At 56.3% G+C, this 14,574-nt stretch overlaps 1 protein-coding gene across 1 annotated transcript in view; it reads right to left on the reverse strand.

Annotated features, from left to right (window-relative positions):
* Positions 1–8,762: 8,762 nt before the first annotated feature.
* Positions 8,763–14,574, reverse strand: part of TGM2 (transglutaminase 2) — a 72,510-nt gene continuing 66,698 nt past the window's right edge. The window contains exons 12-13 of the mRNA XM_053247697.1: positions 13,949–14,085; positions 8,763–12,104 (exon numbers count right to left, since the gene is read on the reverse strand). Of these exons, the coding sequence (XP_053103672.1) occupies positions 11,948–12,104; positions 13,949–14,085 (294 nt within the window). The 3' untranslated portion in view covers positions 8,763–11,947. The remainder of the gene's footprint in view (positions 12,105–13,948; positions 14,086–14,574) is intronic.

Below are 14,574 nucleotides of genomic sequence, written 5' to 3' on the forward strand. Positions count from 1 at the left end.
GTGAAGGGACTTTGACAGCTGTTTTGGGTGTGGTCTGCTCCAAGTGATTTGCAATTGCAAGCACTGGGAGGGGGGCGGTGGTGGCAGCAGAAATAGGGGACAGGGATTGTGGGGGGAGACGAGGGCATAGCCACCTAGGGGAGGTTTTTGTTTTGTTTTTGAAGTGGCGGCCGTGTGCGATGACAGCGCGAGCTGCTCTCCTACCTCCCAAGCGATGGAGGGAAGCTGCTCTGGGGCAGGGCCAGGGTGCCTAGGGCAGGGGGGGCGCTGGTGAGTGGCACGCAGAGAGGGGTGGGCTGACTTGCAGCCTCTAGAGCAGGGGTGGGGGACCTTGGCCCTCTGGCTGTTTTTGAACTACAACTCCCATCATCCAGAGGGGATGGTCGGAGTTGTAGTTCAAAAATAGCCGGAGGGCCAAGGTTCCCTCAGAGGCCGCCGGCCACTGACTGTCCGGGAGGGAGGAGCTGGGAGGGCAGGCCAAGAGCTCCCTTCCTCGGCCCTGGCTGCCTCCGCGTCCTCAGGAGCCTGAAATCGGCCCGCCTGCCTCACTTGGAGGCAGACAGGGCTGAGGAAGGGAGCCCCTTGCCCGCCCTCCCTGCTAGTCAGGGCCCGGCAGGAGTGAGTGCCCTAGAGACCCCTCCACGTCCTTCCTCCCTCCGCTGCCCTCTCCCACCACTCGCCCGCCCGCAGCCCGCCCCAGCCCATCCTGCCGCTGCTGCCCCAGAACAGCTTCCCTTCATCGTTTGGGAGGCGGGAGAGCTATTCTTGCTCAGCGGCGGCTTTAAAAGTGGAAGAGAAAATGGTTTGTAATGCTAAAAAATAGGACAAATAAAGGCCATTGCGGGTGTGTGTATGTGTGTGGGGGGGGTAAACATGATGTGATGAAGGCAGTCACTCACAAAGGCAAGGGTTAAGCATCCAGCTGTTTGATCCCGCTGTTTGACAGCTCCTTATGCTGGTCTGGCACTCTTAGATGTCAAACTATTTTTAAAAAGCCCTCTCCCCTCTTCCTCTGTGCTGTGAGGGAAAACCCGGACCAGGTAGGTGTGAATGCACAGGGGAAAGATCTGCCAGGGAGTGTGGGGAGAAGCCGACAGCTATGTGGACTGTCATTTTAATCCCCTGAAATAAACATCTTGCAAATCTTGAGTTGCTCTTCAGATACTCCAGGGCATAAAGCCATGTGTGGAAAACCTCCAGGAGGCTTTACACACAGGCTTCTGCCTTGAATCTCCTTCGGAAGAGTGTGTGCATTCACACACCAGCCAGACTTAACTCAAGATTTTTGGACCCACTCCACACACAAATTGGGCTCTGTGATGCAAATTCTAGCTTATCTCAACATATGTCTGGGTTTTTAAAATGCTGGTTTTAAGCGACTTTTTCTGAAAATGCCGGAGCAAATGGGAGAGGTACTGACATATAATCATCAGCATGATAAGAGGCATGCTCTTTTCAGAAATGCAGCTCTAGCTCTGCGGTAGCTCTCTCTCCTCCCCCCACTCCCCTTGGCTAGAAGGAAAACACAGAGCATGCCATGTGGACTTGTCTCAAAACAAAACCAAGAGCAGAGGGGAGGGGCTGCTTCCCTCAATGCCGCGAGTGTCCTTCGAAGTGGCTTCGCACAACGTTTACCCCAAAGCCAAGAGTGAATAACTGCCAGGTGGTCTCTCTACAGCGCCACAGAGCCTGGCCCAGCTTCTGTTGACTCTCTTCTGTGGTGGTGGTGGTGGTGCTGCAGTGGGAGAGACAGAGCCAAGGCTGAGCAGACAAAGCCGACTGGTGGCATGTCAGACCGCTGCTGCGTAGCTCAGAAATGTGGCCCAGGATTCAGGCAGGCGTGCTACTGCTGCCGCCACCGCTGCCAGGGATCCCACCTGGGGCCATAATCGGCAGGCTCTGGCACTGTGCTAAGAATGCTCCTGAGAATCCACTTGAGGCTGGGAAGGAGCGCCTTGCCCTGACTTGCTCAGTGCTGTCTGTGCTGAGCAGCAACGCCCCTCTGGGGTTTCAGCAAGCAAAGGCAGCCCCCACCCCCACCCCCTGTCGGAGGCATCCCATTTTGGCCCTGTCAGCCTGTTTGCAAACGCCTCTGGCTTTTCCCTCTGAAGCGCTGTCTGCTGTGTTGCCTGTGGATGTGCCTGGCCTTCGGAGACAGCCGTGCCAATGTTTGTTTTGTCAAGCCCTGGCTCTGAACGGGAAGCGGGTGGGTGGGGCCATGTTCATTGCAGGGGATCATGAGTTGAGCTGCGTCTTTGGAGCCAGGACAGGCACACCGTGCGGAGGAATGTTTCTGAGAAGGAAAAAGAGCACAGCCCCTGCTCACGGCAGAGCTGTAAACACCACCATCTGATCTGGGGCGGCCCTTTCCTCTTTTGTTCTCTCTTTGTTTTCTGTGCAGCAACACAGCCTGGAAGCCGTCCTGGCCACCTAAGTCGGTTTCTGGGGTCCCAGCACACACTTGTGAGACCAAGGAATGAGCCGCTGAAGTGGGGAACAGCATGCACAGGGTCTGGCTTAGTTGCCTCTGCTGGCAGATTTAGCCCCCACTCCAAAAATACTTCACCCACTCACACATCCAACACACACACACACACACACCCCAGAATTCCCTCCATCGTTGGCCTCTCCTATCATCTCAACGGATATTTACTAATCCAAACCAAAAGGATCAGACCTAAGCTGGTTGACTGGGCTTAACTTGGTTGGTATGAAGCCAAAGCCCCTGAAACTGGCACTGAATTGAAGGCTCCTCAGATATCGTTGGACTGTCCCTCCCATCAGGATTTGATGGGAGTTGTTGTCCAGCAATATCTGGAGACCCAAGGTTGAGCAGCCCTCGTGAAAAGGTGTGCTCACAATCATGCCCCAAGGGAAGGAGACTGTGCTTCCAGGTGGGATCTTGCAAGACCCTTCCTTCCACCACCACAATCACGGCTCCACCCTTTCCCTGCTCACCCTTCTGGACAGCACCCACGAAGGGCCAGGACATGGAGAAGGAGCAACTGTGCCCTTCAGGAATGCATCGTCTTTGGACGTGATTTTGCTAAAAGAAACACTCCCGTGAGAAGGGGCAATCTCATCCCACCTCCGGTCCTTGAAATCAGTCTCCGGTTGCTGCCCTGGGTAATCAGGTGGGAACTGTCCTTGGAAACTAATTAGTTTTAGGTGAAGGCATCATGAAGAACCCACTGAGTGTTGCATCTCCCCAGTAGCCAGAGTTCGGCCAGTAGGAAGGAACAACCAACGGGAAATGCAGTTATCCCAAGAAAGAGACTTTGGAAGGTTGAGTCAGGCACACCATTGGCACAAATGTCCTGAGGATGAGAGCCCTGCCCTCTCCTGCAGCAAAAGGCCTCGGCAGGATCTGTGACTTGCCACGTGAGAAAGAAGAGCTCCTCATGAGGATTACAGCAAAGGCTTGTGGCCCATCAGAGACCCCCAACCGGGCTTCTCCTTTGGCAGGGGGGCACATGGGATGGTGTCTGGAGGGGGACGCTGTTGGTGACACACGCTCTGGGTGTTGCAGAGCCAGTTCTGCCACAGACAAGCAGCGCCAGTTTGCCTCAGTGCCCAGTTGAGTCAGGCCCTGGCCAGAGCCCCGTCTCTGCCCCTCTTTGCCATTTCCAGGAAATGCAAACACTTTGCTCTGAGGCTCACAAGCTGTTTGGATGAATTATACATTATGTGGAACTGCCTGCCCCTCAATGCCCAGCGAAGCCCAATCGGCATGTTCTTTTCCCTTTGAACAAATTGTCCTGCTCATTAGTTACTAGGACTCCAGATTCTGTTTCTCCCCGACTGGGGTGGGTCCAATACCGTGTTTATGGTGTCTGAGGACGGGGTGCAAAACGAAGCAAAGCTTGCCCAACAGCCGCGGTGTCCTGCTGCCTGCATATTTTAGGCAAGAACAAGCAGCCCTCTCCTCCCCGCTCTCTTTGGGACATGGTGCAGCCTGCTCATGCCTGGAACAACCCACGGCCCCAGCAGCCCTCCAACAGTCTTCCAGCACCCACCAGCATCAGATGTGGAAATCGGTGCACTCTGAAGTGGATTTCCGCCTGTAAAGGGGTGCAGCAGCTGCGAGCATCCTCCCCCCCCCCACATGTGGCTGTGGCTATGATGACTATTTGGAGAAGCATTTGAGAGGGCGGCCCGTCCTAGCACGCTGGGGAGGGGGGCGCCCATGGAAGTGTGGTGGCGGCTGCCTCCTCCGCCTGCTCCTCTCTGGCCCATCCCACCCTGCCCCAGCCGTGGCAAGAGCTGCGCTCCCTGCAGGCTGGCCATTCCTCAGGGAGAGCTGTGTGGCCTTGAGATCGTCTAAAGCAGGAGTTGCTGGACTACAAGTGCCATCACCCCCCAACACCGTGCTCAAAGGCCATTGTGGCTGGGGGTGATGGGAGTTGTAGTGCAGCGCCCTCTGGGGACCTGAGGCTGCTGGGCCCCCTGCTGCTCTCCAGTACTGCACGCTGGCCCTGCTGAGCAGGCGGAGGCCCAGAGCAGCGGAGGGTCTCCCCCTCTGCCGGCTGCTGCTGCTGCTGCTGCTGCTTCCTGGGCCTCTGGCTCTTCCCACCAGACCTGGGTGATCCGTTGCTTGAGGAGGATACACAGAACGTGAGGACTGGCTGCAGGGCCTGCTTGAGTTAGCGGCACGCGAGAAATGGGCCCTCTTAGAAGCCAGCAAACTGGATGAATGGCCAGAAATGTGGGACAACTTCCTTGAACTATTCTTAGTTCACTGATCTGCCCACACCTCCTAGTGCAATGGTGAGTATCCCTTCGCCTCTTCCCTCCCTCCCCTTCTGCTTTCTTTCTCCCTCTTTCTCTTTCCATCTCTCCTTCTTTTCTCGTCTCCCCGCAACCAGTGCTGGGGGGGGAGGGAAGGCTGGGCTCGGTGGCAGGGTGTGTGTGTGTGGGGGGGGGGGGACTGGGAAAGATGTTGTAAAATACAAAATGTAAAAAAAAACGCTAAATTGAAAGAAGGAAAGAGAATCCGGAATGCAGATGTGTCCTCTGTCCTGGGAAGCACATGAAAGGCTTTCTCCCCCCCCCCGTCCCGCCCCTCATTTGGAGACACAGCCCAGATGTGGCAGCTGAGCAGCCAACCTCCTCCAGGTCAAGCAAAAGGCTGTGGTGGTCAGACTGCAGGGGGGGAGCCCAGACAAGCCAGATGTGCAGAATCTTTGCTTCCCTCTTTTTTATGGCTTGGGGTTGTTATATGCGGCCTTATCTAATAGCCCAAGGCAATGTGGGGGGAGAAATCCCCAAATGACTCTGTGCATAAACATGAAAACAGGATCATCATAAACAGCTCCTAATGAAAACAAAATAACATCTCTCTCTCTCTTTCAAAAACAAAGAATAAAGCAAGAGAAACAGTACCCCCCACCCCTGCAGGCCATCAAAATGGAAAGTCTTGAATCCCTGCTGCGGGAATGCTGAGCACTTGAGTTGCCTTCTTGGGCACCTCTGCTGAATTCTGTGGAAGAGAAGCCGGCAACCAGTGAGGCCGGAGAGCTGCCAGGAACCGGTGGGGAGGGGGAGCTCAGCCAGAGGAGCTCCAGCGTACCCACCCCGAAGGGACGGCAGCCAGAGGACGCTGGGCGGTGGCCGCCTTAAGAGGGTGCGGACAGGACCCACTTCAGGACCCCTTGAAATCCCTTGAAGTGTCATCCTCTTGGGCTTGTCTGGTGCAGTTGCTTGGAGGGCAGCCCAGAGGCAAAGTCGTGTGATGTGAGCTGTGATTAGTCAGGCCTGAAATGGTGGTGGTGGTGATCATTATTAGTGGCCAACTTTCTGTGTGATTGATTGATTGATTGATTGATTGGATTGATTGATTGCCGTCAAGTTAGTCTCAACTCTTAGTGACTACATAGATAGGTTCTCTCCAGGATGATCTGTCTTCAACTTTGCCTTTCAGGTCTCGCAGTGGTGCATTCATTGCTGTCGTTCTGTGTAATCACCTGCAGCTTTGGCCACCTCGCTGCTTACCCCTACCCCTAGCTCACTGATGAATCAATTAAAAAGCACCGGTCCCAGGACAGATCCCTGGGGGACCCCACTTCTTACTTCCCTCCATTGTGAAAACTCTCCATTTATCCCTACCCTCTGTTTCCTGTCCTTCAACCAGTTACTGATCCACACATGGACCTGGCCCCTCATCCCACGACTGCTAAGTTTATGCAAGAGCCTTTGGTGGGGGACTTGGTCAGAAGCCTTTTGGGAGTCCAGCTCAAGGGCACTTGGGAGTTCAGTGCAGTCTGTCTTCAGGGCACCTTTGAGGCTCCGTCTCTCATTGCCTCGGAGCACATGGAGCAGCCTTGTCCTGAGCAGGACCACTGCTCCATCTAGCCCAGTCCTGTCTTGGGCTACTACTCTGGCTGGCAGCAGCAGGGTTTTCCCCTCCCCCCCCCTCCCTGAGAGTGGATTTGGGACCATGTGCAGGGAGAGACACAATGCTTCGCCACTGGACCCTTCCCCAAGGAAAGACAGCCGTGAGCACAATGATGATGCCAACCATGTTTTTGAGGCCGTCTCCAGCAGTGCCTGTGCTTGCACTCACACAACTTCTGATGTTTGCTCAGTTAAATTGAGAGTCTGCTCAGGTTGAATCAGGAAGGCCCCACTCTGAGTGCACACGGTTCGTGCTCACTGCCTTGATGCCGCCACTGAGAACAAAACTCATTCTGCACACAGGTGAAAGAGATCAGAGGGAGCACTGGTCTCCAGCCACAAGCCTTTCCGTTAACAGCGGGACATACTGGAGCTGCTCTCGCAAGCCCGGGGAGAGCAAGAGTCAGGGGAAACCCTGCGCCACACCCTTAAGAGCTGCCTTGTGGAGAGACAGAGGCTGGCCAGCCCTGAGGAATAGAGGAAGGGTTAGGGTGTCGGGCGGGCTCCCAGCAACTCCCCCCTCTCCCCCACTGTCTCCCCACGCCAGCAGGGGCTGGTCATCCACTGGTCACCTGTGCAGGCCGGGCATTCGGCCTGGCAAAGGAGCATCCTGTGCAGCTCCAGCTGCAGCAGAGAAGGCGCTCTGTGCTGCTCGGCTGAGGGAGGCACCCAAGCCAAACATGGCCCAGTCGTCCCCCCCCAACCACTCCTAGGGCCAACCTGCCAGTAGGCAGAGCAGGAGATTCCCAGAGCAACACACAACTTGGGCAAAGGATCTGCTGTTTGCACCTGGACGCCACACTGCCATGGCAACTGGACCGGGGGGGGCAGTAGCAGTGCCCCCCATGGCACCTAACAAGGCCTTGCCCTGGGGGTGTAGGAATGGGGGCAGGAGAAGGTGCAACACTCCCCCTGCCAATGGGATGACCTCTGGGCCTCTTCCTGGCAGCCAGAAAACACACGGCTTTGCTTGAAACAGGACCACCACGGATCAGGGCCCTCCCAGCAGCCCCCAAACCGTGGAGTGGACCAGCCTGCCCTGGACTAGGTTTTGCTGCAGCCCCTGCTGCCGGCCTCTGCAGGCACCCAGGCACTGGCCTGCCAGCAGGGCTGTCCTTAGGGCAGGGCAAGCAGGGCGACCGCCCCGGGCCCCCACTCTTTAAACCCCCCTTAGAATTAACTGGAAGGGGCCCCCCACACTGGCTGACTTGTCCCGGGCCCGCCCCCCCCTCGCCAGGGCTCTCCAAGGACAGCCCTGTGAGGACGCCAGCAAGGAAATAAAGGGCAGTTGCTGCCGGCTGCTCCCTTCCCTGCCGGAGCTCATTTGTCGTGCTAATTGGAGGAGTGGAGAGGAGGAGCAAGAGCTGCTTGGCGGCAGCATCAGCAGCTGAAAAAGGGTCCGGCTGGCAGCCGTCATTCTTCGGCTGGGTTTCCAGGCCTTTCATCTGCTTCCAAATCAGAGCAATTAGCTGTCTGCTGGGCTAGTGCTTTGCTCTTGATCTTCTGCTTTTGCCCTCAGCAGGTCGGCAGGGCCGGGCTGCTGCCACACTGATTGAATCTCAGCACGGGCAATCGGGCAGCAGCATTTATACACAACTTCTGGATCTGGTGTGAGCTTTTTTACTGGGGGCAAGTCGATGTGCCCAGCGGCTGGTGTTGGCAATTGTATCCTTGGCTGTGGGGTGGGGTGGGGGACTATATCTCCATGCAGCCTTTCCCTTCCCCACAGTGGCTGCCACCCCTCAAGCTGTCACCTCTCCAAAGGGGGCACAGAGCCCCTCTCTAGTTAGGCAGGCAGAGCCTCACTAGGAACATTGCCAGGTTTCAAACCAGAGCAAGAAAGCTCTTCCTCTGCCTCCCAGGGACAGAGAGCTGGGCCACAGAAGGCCCCATTCGGGATCAGTGCAAAATGTTCGGTATGGACCAGCCGTGGGTGCACACTTGTCGAGAAAGGGAGAAGAGCTTCCCGATCTGCTAGAGCTGCTCTCCCAGTCGGCCGCCTGCCTCAGCCTCAGCCCTTCTGTGGAATCCGGCCTCCCTGCGCTCTGGGCTGGAGTTCACTGGGGCAAGGATTAGGCCGCTGCAGACATCTCAGACCAAGGTTCAAAAGGCCTTCAGTTTGCAGCCACCCCAACTAAGGAAGCGGAACCTTCTCCCCCTCTCCCAAATGCCTTCTTTCCTGGGCAGTGTGATTTGTAATGGGGCAGGTGCTTCTCCATCTTAAATCGGTGGCCTGAGGGTACCAAAGGAGGCTCATCTCCCCTAGAGCAAGGCTGCCGACTGCAAGCTGGCACCCAGCAAGAGCCGTAAGCAGTGGGAGAGCCATTCAGGTCACACAGCACGGGCTAGGAAGAGAGCCCCAGCCAGGGTGAAGTTGCAAAACCAAACTCTTTATTCAGCAATGGCATTGTCCATTTGCATCCGTGGAGCATCCGGCTGTAGAAACACAGGATTTGCAAAGGACGCTGGCTAGAAAAGGTTAGGAAAGTGAGTCAACTGCCACTTTGAGACATTCAAGACTGCTTCTTATATTAGAGTAGGCAAAATAGATCTCTACATTTAGATTGCTCACATTATTCAGTCCCTTTACACTGAGACTGGCATATATATATCTATATTTTAAAAAAACACAGCCGTGCACAACAGGGAGGCGCAGGGGGTTCTCGGCAGGGAATAGCTGGGACCTTCTGGAACTGGACAACGCAATCTCTGGAGTCTGCGTGGGGAAAGCTACGTGGGTCGGGTGGCTCAGGTCAATGAGGCTCTGTTTTCTTGGAGCAGGGAAAAAGGCTCCTGTGAGCTGACAAGCCCCCCTTGCGCCCCACCCGAGTGCTGGAGACACTGAAGGGCAGGGGTGGCCAGTGGTAGCCCAGCTGTCCGGGGACCCCAACTCCCCCCACCCCACCCCACCCCTAGCGGCAATCTACGGGGGAGCCTCAGGCTGCCCACCCTTGTGCTGCCGCTCCAGATGCCCACCAGAGAGCAGGCGCAGGGGCTCCTCTTTCTCCGGCCAAACAGGCGGGCTCTGGCGGCAGCGCTTCGGTTCGGGAAGGGAGCAACTGTAACCCGAGAAGACACAAGGCGACCGGGAGCTGGCTGGGGCGGATCCAGCATCTCTTCCCTTCTCCCAGCAGGAGCCCATTCCGGAGCAAAGTGCAGGCACCGCCCAACGCTCCTCCTGGCTGTGTGAAACAGGATGCTGGACTAGATGGGCCGTGGGCCTGATCCAGCAGGGCTGTTCTTAGGTTCTCCCTCCCTCCCCTTCCACCCAGCCCTTCTGCTCCAGCCCTGCTGCCCACCGGGAGAGCTGCTCTCCCTTCCGTTGTCATTCCCTGGCAGTGCTGCTGCCAACCCCTTTTTCCGGGATAAAGCTTCACCTGCAGACCTGCGGTCTGTCACGCAGCTGCCAGGCACAGGAGCTTCAGCCCGCAAAAGGAGTTGGCAACCAGCTCTCAGCAGCCAATGGCCAGGGAGGCCAAGAGCCAAAGCCGGGGGCTACCTCTGGCAGTCTTCTCCTCACCGGGCAATGGCTGCTTCCCTCGAAGCCTCCCTGGAGGGGGACCGAGAGCCGTCCGTCTGCTGGGGGCTGCCTGCCCTGCCCTGCTGTGCCTTTTTGTTTACAAGCTGGGTGTGCTGCTTCAGCTCAAGGACTATTAAGGCTGGTCAAGGTCGGGAAATTTAAGGCCGGCAAGAGGAAGGACCTTTTTCACACAGCGCATCATTCATCTATGGAATTATCCGCCACGGGATGTGGTGATGGCCACCAGCTCGGAGGGCTTTAAAAGGAGTTTGGACAGATTCATGGTGGCTACTAGTCTGATGGCTGTGGGCCACCTCCAGCCTCAGAGGCAATATGCCTCTAAATACCTGTTGCAGGGGAGCCACAGCAGGAGAGAGGGAATCATGCCCTCAGCTCTTGCCCTCGGTGGGCGTCTCAGGGGGCATCTGATGGGCCACTGTGGGGAACAGGAGGCTGGACGAGATGGGTCTCCCTGGGCCTGACCCCGCAGCAGGGCTGTTCTGATGTTGCTTTATGTCTGGTAGCCGGGGGCCCAGCCTGTAGGAGGGGGTCAGCACGAACAGCAATGGAGGTCTTGTGGGAGGCAGCTGGCCACTGGGCAGGGGTGGCAGCGGCAGGCACCCTCCCCGCCATTTTGGAACTCTTTCATGCCTTTTCTTTCTTTTTCAGTTCAAGAGGCACTTTTGCAGGTGCCAGCAGAAGGAGCACTGGGAGTGCCAGGCGGCCTCCTCCTCCCCCCCGCCCCCACAGCTTGGCTCCATCTAGCCACCTTCCCTGCCCTGCCCTGGAAATCTCCTCGGAGTCATCACGATGCAGCATTACTCCAGAGGCATTCTGGGAGCACAAATGGCAGCCCAGTGGATCTGGGTGCTAGGAGGCGGCTTGGCACCTCCGGCACTATTTCGACAGCTGCTTGCAAAGGCACTTGAGCCATCTCAGGTGGCCAGGACCACCTGGGGGGTTGGGGGGGGAGATGAATGCTCCTTGGGATTTCTGACAGCAGGGTCTGCATCCCGGGAGCTGGAAGAGAGACACTTCTGTTTTCAGGGCACTGTCCTGACCATCAGGCCTACAGCAGCCCAATTGCAGTGGGGTTTTTAAAGTTTCAAAAATACTAAGAAAAACCCACAAAAAAACCCTGCTATAAAAACTTATCAGAGGAATGGAAATGAAAATTGGCAAGAACGTCCTCCGAAGATTACTCCATGGAGAGAGCACAACCATTGGTTCGTTATTATTCTAACCCTGACCCTAACCCTTTGCAAAAGGGTTTCTGCAGAAGTGGGCAAAACTGACTACAGTTTTACCCTAATCGTTTGGGGGGGGGGGTGTGTGGAAGGGATAAAGAAGAGGTGCGGACACAGAGAAGGCTATAAGGGCAACCATGCTCTCGCCTCTTTCCCATCTCTAGGGGAGTAGAATTGGCAAAACTCGCGAGGAGCCTTGGTCCCCTGAGATGGCCCCAGTGGCCGAAATGTGCGGGCCTGCTCCTTGACCAGAAAAAGAAAAAAACGATACCCACGGTTGCTACCAGCAAACAGCAATAAGGCACCTCCCGCCCCTGGACATTCCTCCTGCTTTTTCCCTCCCTGGTGGAATCCATAGGCGTAGCTAGGGGAGAGGGGGCCCGTGCTCACCCCTCTCCCAAGTGGCCCCTCGGGGGGGAGAGATAATGAAGAAAACAGGGACGGGTGGGGCTGGGGCCCCCAGGTTCTTTGAACCCATCCGCTCAGTGATAGCAACACCCCTTCACATTTTGTCAAAGTTCCTTCTAGAATGGTTGGTTCAGTTCTGGACTTTCCAATTTCCGATTAAACCCTGTGAAAAAAGCACTAGGGGTGGGGTGGGGTGGGGTGGGGGTAACCTGCAACATTTTCCCATGGCGGAGTGGGGGGTGGGGTCTCTACGAAAGCGGCTCTCGTTGGGCACCTTTGCTGTGGGGATCCTCTCGCTTCCGGCAGGACAAGAGGCTCTTCACGGTGGGCGTGGGCAAGGCCAGCAAAGCAGCCCTCCCCTCCCCCCTTGGGGGGGGCTTCACTTGGGCAGGGGGGCAATGATGACATTCCGGTAGCCCTTCACCCCCTTCAGCCGGTCGCTCTCGAAGTCCACTACCAGCTTCCGGAGGCCTGCTTGCCGCGGGACAAAGTCCACCCGTACTTTGGCTTCCTCGCCCGGCCCGATGGTGGAGTCCCTGCGGAGAGAGTGGAAGAGGCCATCAGCACCTCCCGCCTTTGGGAGTCCTGCTGCACACTGACCCCTCCCCACACTTCTCCCCATCCTCCTCTCTGGTGGCCGTGGGAGAGAGGATGAGAGCCAAGTGGCACCCGCACTTTTAAGATAGCCACCTGATGGCTGCAAAGGGGGCTGGGATCACAGCCATGCAAGGGAAGCATTGGACAGTTGCCCTGCTGGCCAGACTAGTCCAATGGGGCACCCATGGCTGGCTGACTGGCCGGCCACCCCAAAGGAGGCTCTTCCAATGTGGCAACCAGGACTGGCCAGCCAGATGCCTCCAGAATGCCCACAGGCTGCGGGGCACCAGGTCCCCCTCAGCATCTGGTAAGCACAGAGGCAGTGAAGGGGAGCCCCTTCCTCTCTGAGCAGAGCAGCTTGGGCATCGTGGACATCACATCAGTGACGCCAAAAATCACAGACAGAGCAGTCACCGGAGGGAAGGCATTTCCAGGCGGGCTGCAGCAGCAGCAGCAGCAGGGCAAAGGGCTAAAAACCCCACCCCACTGCTGTAGCCCTAATCCTGACCCCATAAACCGCAAATGTGTAAAGGCCAACCGGCATGATCAGCATCATGCCTAGCATGGCACTGCTCAACAGCTCTGTTCGGCTTAGCTCTGCTCACTCCTCACCACTTCCTTTTAAAGGACTGTACAGACCTCTCAGGTGCATGTTGAGGCATGCCGAGGCTGGCTGACATATTGGGCAAGGGGATGTAAGCCCAGTAACACTGTGTGCATGCAAGCTGCACAAACACAAACATTGTGCAACTGTTACACAAGAGTAAGTCCACTGGAAAGAAGGGAATTGCTCTTGCATAACAACCGTTGTGCAATTTTTGCACCTGTGCATGCAGTGTTGCTGGGCTGACTCGTCCTTGTGCAGTATGGCAGCCACCGTTTCCCCCTCCTCCCATGGCCCAAGTCCACACCTCTCTGCCTCCATTCACAACCCATTCACCAATGTCCTCTTGCCAGTGAACCAAATGTTGACTGTCTCTATCTCTCCTCCCCGACCTGCCACCCCTGTTCCAGATGGCCTCTCCATCCTTTTAAAGGGTTTTTTTTTTTTTGAAGAGCCATATGCACACATTTATTCAATGAAATGTATATTTATGCTCCCTTTTAAAACCAAATCTTAAAATGTTGAAAAATTGTTTCAAGGAGTCTAGAGAGAGAGAGGAGGAAGCAGATTGATGACCTCAGGAGCGACAAGACAATCCATGCTATGCCCAGCTGGTGTCTGCAGCCAACAGGAATTATGGGTTTCTCCCAGCTCAGGGGGGGAAGATTGGATCTTTGACCCCAAAGGTAGTGAGTGAAGGTGCTTCCTCAGAGGACTTGCTGCTAAAACTCTGTAGGTCTGCAGGGTCCCTCCTGAGTCCCTAGAATGCAGTGCAGGGTTGCGATATCCAGGTTGGCGCTCCTGTGCTAAAGTGAGTTTAAGCAGGAGCGGGCGGGTGCACATGGAACGCTGACACAGACAAGCATGTTGCCCATGGCCCAGCGGTGGCTCGGGAGCTCTGTGTGCCTGAGGCTGTGTGCCTGAGGCAGGTGCCCTCCTTGTATGCACCCTCCCACTTTCCCTTTTTTTAAAAAAGGGGGCACAGGAGGGGATCTTGCCGCCTCAGTGGTGGCCCCACAATTGGCGGTCTGAGGCACCTGCCTCACCTCGCCTCATGGAAGGGCTGCCCCTACCACGGACCATACATAACCCATCTGCCTCAGGCCACAGTGGCCCTTTTGAGAGTCTTCTGTGAAAATGCTCCCAGCCTGGAACCCCAGAGGAGGGGGAGACACTCACAGCTCCTGGGTCTTCTGTCCGTCCGTGAGGCCGGCACCTTCTGCTGTGAAGACACAGCCACTCAGGGGGATGGGAAGAGGGTTGGTCAGGCTGAGCTCGGCCACCAGCTTGCGCTTCTGAGCAGGCTCTCCTAAGATCTGCATTGGCACAGGAGGAGAAAGTCTGGTCAATTGACCCAGCAACACAATTCATGGTTGGCCCATTTGCCCCAGCACTGAAGTGGACATATGCCGGTCTCAAGAGTCCTCAGCTGCATCTAACTCAGCAGTCACAGTGACTTCCCGTGGCCTCGATTGGGGCCAGCTGGGGGAATAAGCCTTGGGGAGGGGGGCTGAGAGGGGAACAGGATCTGAGGCCTATGCAAAGAGGGGTTGCTTCACTTTGTGGAACACTTTGGAGCTTCCCAAGGGTCTCTGATTTCTGTCGGCTCCTTTCAGCCCAATTTCAAGGCAGCATGCTTCACTTTGATCTGAACACTTTCACAACGGCCACAGCCTCAGAAAAGACTACATATCCCAGGAGCACCCATGGCATTTCCTGGGACAACATGGGGAAAAGGGGGGGAAACAGTAGCCCCATTCAGATGTTTTCCTTCCCAACCATGTCGCTCATGGTTACAACTCCGA

The sequence above is a fragment of the Hemicordylus capensis genome, chromosome 4, assembly GCF_027244095.1.
Source record: "Hemicordylus capensis ecotype Gifberg chromosome 4, rHemCap1.1.pri, whole genome shotgun sequence".
NCBI lineage: Eukaryota > Metazoa > Chordata > Lepidosauria > Squamata > Cordylidae > Hemicordylus > Hemicordylus capensis.